The following is a 1,978-nucleotide window of genomic DNA, read 5'->3' as shown; positions in this document are numbered from 1 at the left end:
TGATGTCAGAGTGAATTTGGAGATTGATCTCAGATAGTTAACCCTTTCAGGAACCTTTACAACTTACGATGTTTTAGGTGGAAGATACCTTTCTTGGAAGATACCTTGGTTTTTTGGGAAAAAATAGAAGTAGATAAGTGTCATTTCTGATTAGTGAGTTATTTTTTTCTTCTGTTTTTTTGTTGTGTAAATCTGATGCAGCCTATGGATAAAATATGGCCATGTTGAGTTTCATTTTATTAATACAAGTTACTAAAATAAATCAGGGTCAAAACTGGCTGCCAGGCATTTGAGTGTTGTTAATATCTGGAAAATGATTTTCCTGCTAAAACCTTTCTTAGGGCCCTTTTGATCTCTTTGTTTTTCAGGCTGTAAATGAGAGGATTGAGGATAGGAATTAAGACATTATACAAGAGAGCAAAGAGTTTGTTTTGACCCAGTGACTGCATGGATGCTGGTCTCATATACAGACATGTTATAGTCCCATAGTAGAGAATAACGACCGTGAGGTGGGAGGAGCAGGTGTTGAAGGCTTTACGTCTCCCCTCTGTGGAACGGATCCTCAGGATGGCGGAGATGATGAAGACATAAGATGTCAGGATTGTCATAAAGCAAGGCATCGCTATAATAATACCAGCAATTAAGTTTATGTCTTCAATAACATGTGTACTAGTACAAGATAAGATCAGCAAAGGTAAGAGATCACAGAAGAAATGGTTGATTTCATGTGACCCACAAAAAAAAACAGATGATATAAGGACAGTGTGCCCCACTGGGACCAAACATGAAACGGTCCAACATCCAAGAGCCATCAATACACTGACTTTTTCATTTATAATAATGGTATAACGAAGAGGATGACATATCGCCACATAGCGGTCATAAGCCATGACTGTAAGCAGAGAAAATTCTGCCATTGTGAAAGTCAGAAACAAATACATTTGTGCAAAACATCCAACTGAGGAGATCCTCTGACTCTTCCTTAAGAAGATAACCATTAGTATGGGGAGAGTGAGTGAGGTGGAAGAGATATCGATGAAGGACAAATTACAGAGAAAGAAGTACATGGGGGTGTGCAGGCGAAGGTCCAGGCACGTCAGAGTTATTATCGTGAAGTTCCCCATCAGGATGATCAGATAAATCAGTAAAAACAGAAGGAAAAGGGGGATTTGCAGCTCTGGGAATTCAGGAAACCCCAGAATGATGAACTCTGTCATGGTGGTGATATTTTCATCTTCCATTGTAATCTGGAACTAAAAAGAGGAATGGAGATGAAGTGATGATTAGGAGACCAACTATGAAGAATGTTCCCAAGTTAGAAATATAGAATAATGGTTGGCTCTGTTTTAGTCAGTCAGATGGATTACATTGTGGTTAGGAAGACATGCTATCCCCAAATACCTATGCCAGAGCATTTAAATGTTTCCTAGAAAAAAACAGGCCAGATTAGCTGTAGGTCCTTAATGTTAAGTACTCAGGTGCAGTGGTATACCATGGCGGATTGGGAGAGGTGGTCTGCCCTGGGTGCACGCTCTAAGGGGGTGCACAACCAGCACACCGAGTCCGGAACCTCCTGCCCTACTGTGCTGCTGCTGCTTTCCTGAACCAGCAGCAGTGGCAGTAAACTTTAAATTCAGTCATCGCTGAACCTTCCTGCACATCCCAGTGGCTGCCGGTCCACCCCCTCCAACATCACTTCCTTGTTCCAGAGCAAAGCCAGCAGCCGCGGGAAGGTAAAGAAATATCCTGCGATGACTGAGTTTAAGTTTACAGCCACGGCTGCTGGTGGGGTGATGAGGGGGCAAGATACTCAATTATGGGTGGAGGGAGGGAGAAGGGAAAAGGAGACTGGTATGGAAGGGTAATGGAGGGAGAGAAAGGGGCAAATGCTGATGGAATTGGTGTGCAGAGAGAGGGATAGAGAGACAGAAGAGGGAAGGATACTAGATGGAATTGGGTCAGATGACAAGAAAGGGGG

At 42.7% G+C, this 1,978-nt stretch overlaps 1 protein-coding gene across 1 annotated transcript; it reads right to left on the bottom strand.

Moving 5' to 3' along the window:
* Positions 1–299: 299 nt before the first annotated feature.
* LOC117350325 (olfactory receptor 5V1-like) lies at positions 300–1,241 on the bottom strand. Its single transcript, XM_033924577.1, has one exon. It carries the CDS (start codon positions 1,239–1,241, stop codon positions 300–302), a length of 942 nt encoding a protein of 313 aa, XP_033780468.1.
* Between the last annotated feature and the right edge of the window lie 737 nt (positions 1,242–1,978).

This window comes from Geotrypetes seraphini, chromosome 16 (assembly GCF_902459505.1).
Source record: "Geotrypetes seraphini chromosome 16, aGeoSer1.1, whole genome shotgun sequence".
Classification (NCBI taxonomy): Eukaryota; Metazoa; Chordata; class Amphibia; order Gymnophiona; family Dermophiidae; genus Geotrypetes; species Geotrypetes seraphini.
The sequence above is the reverse complement of the archived record's forward strand: the minus strand, read 5'-3'. Positions and strand labels throughout refer to the sequence as shown.

Excerpts from the sequence above, each read along its gene's own strand:
- LOC117350325 (XM_033924577.1), bottom strand. The coding sequence starts at position 1,241 with ATGGAAGATGAAAATATCACCACCATGACAGAGTTCATCATTCTGGGG.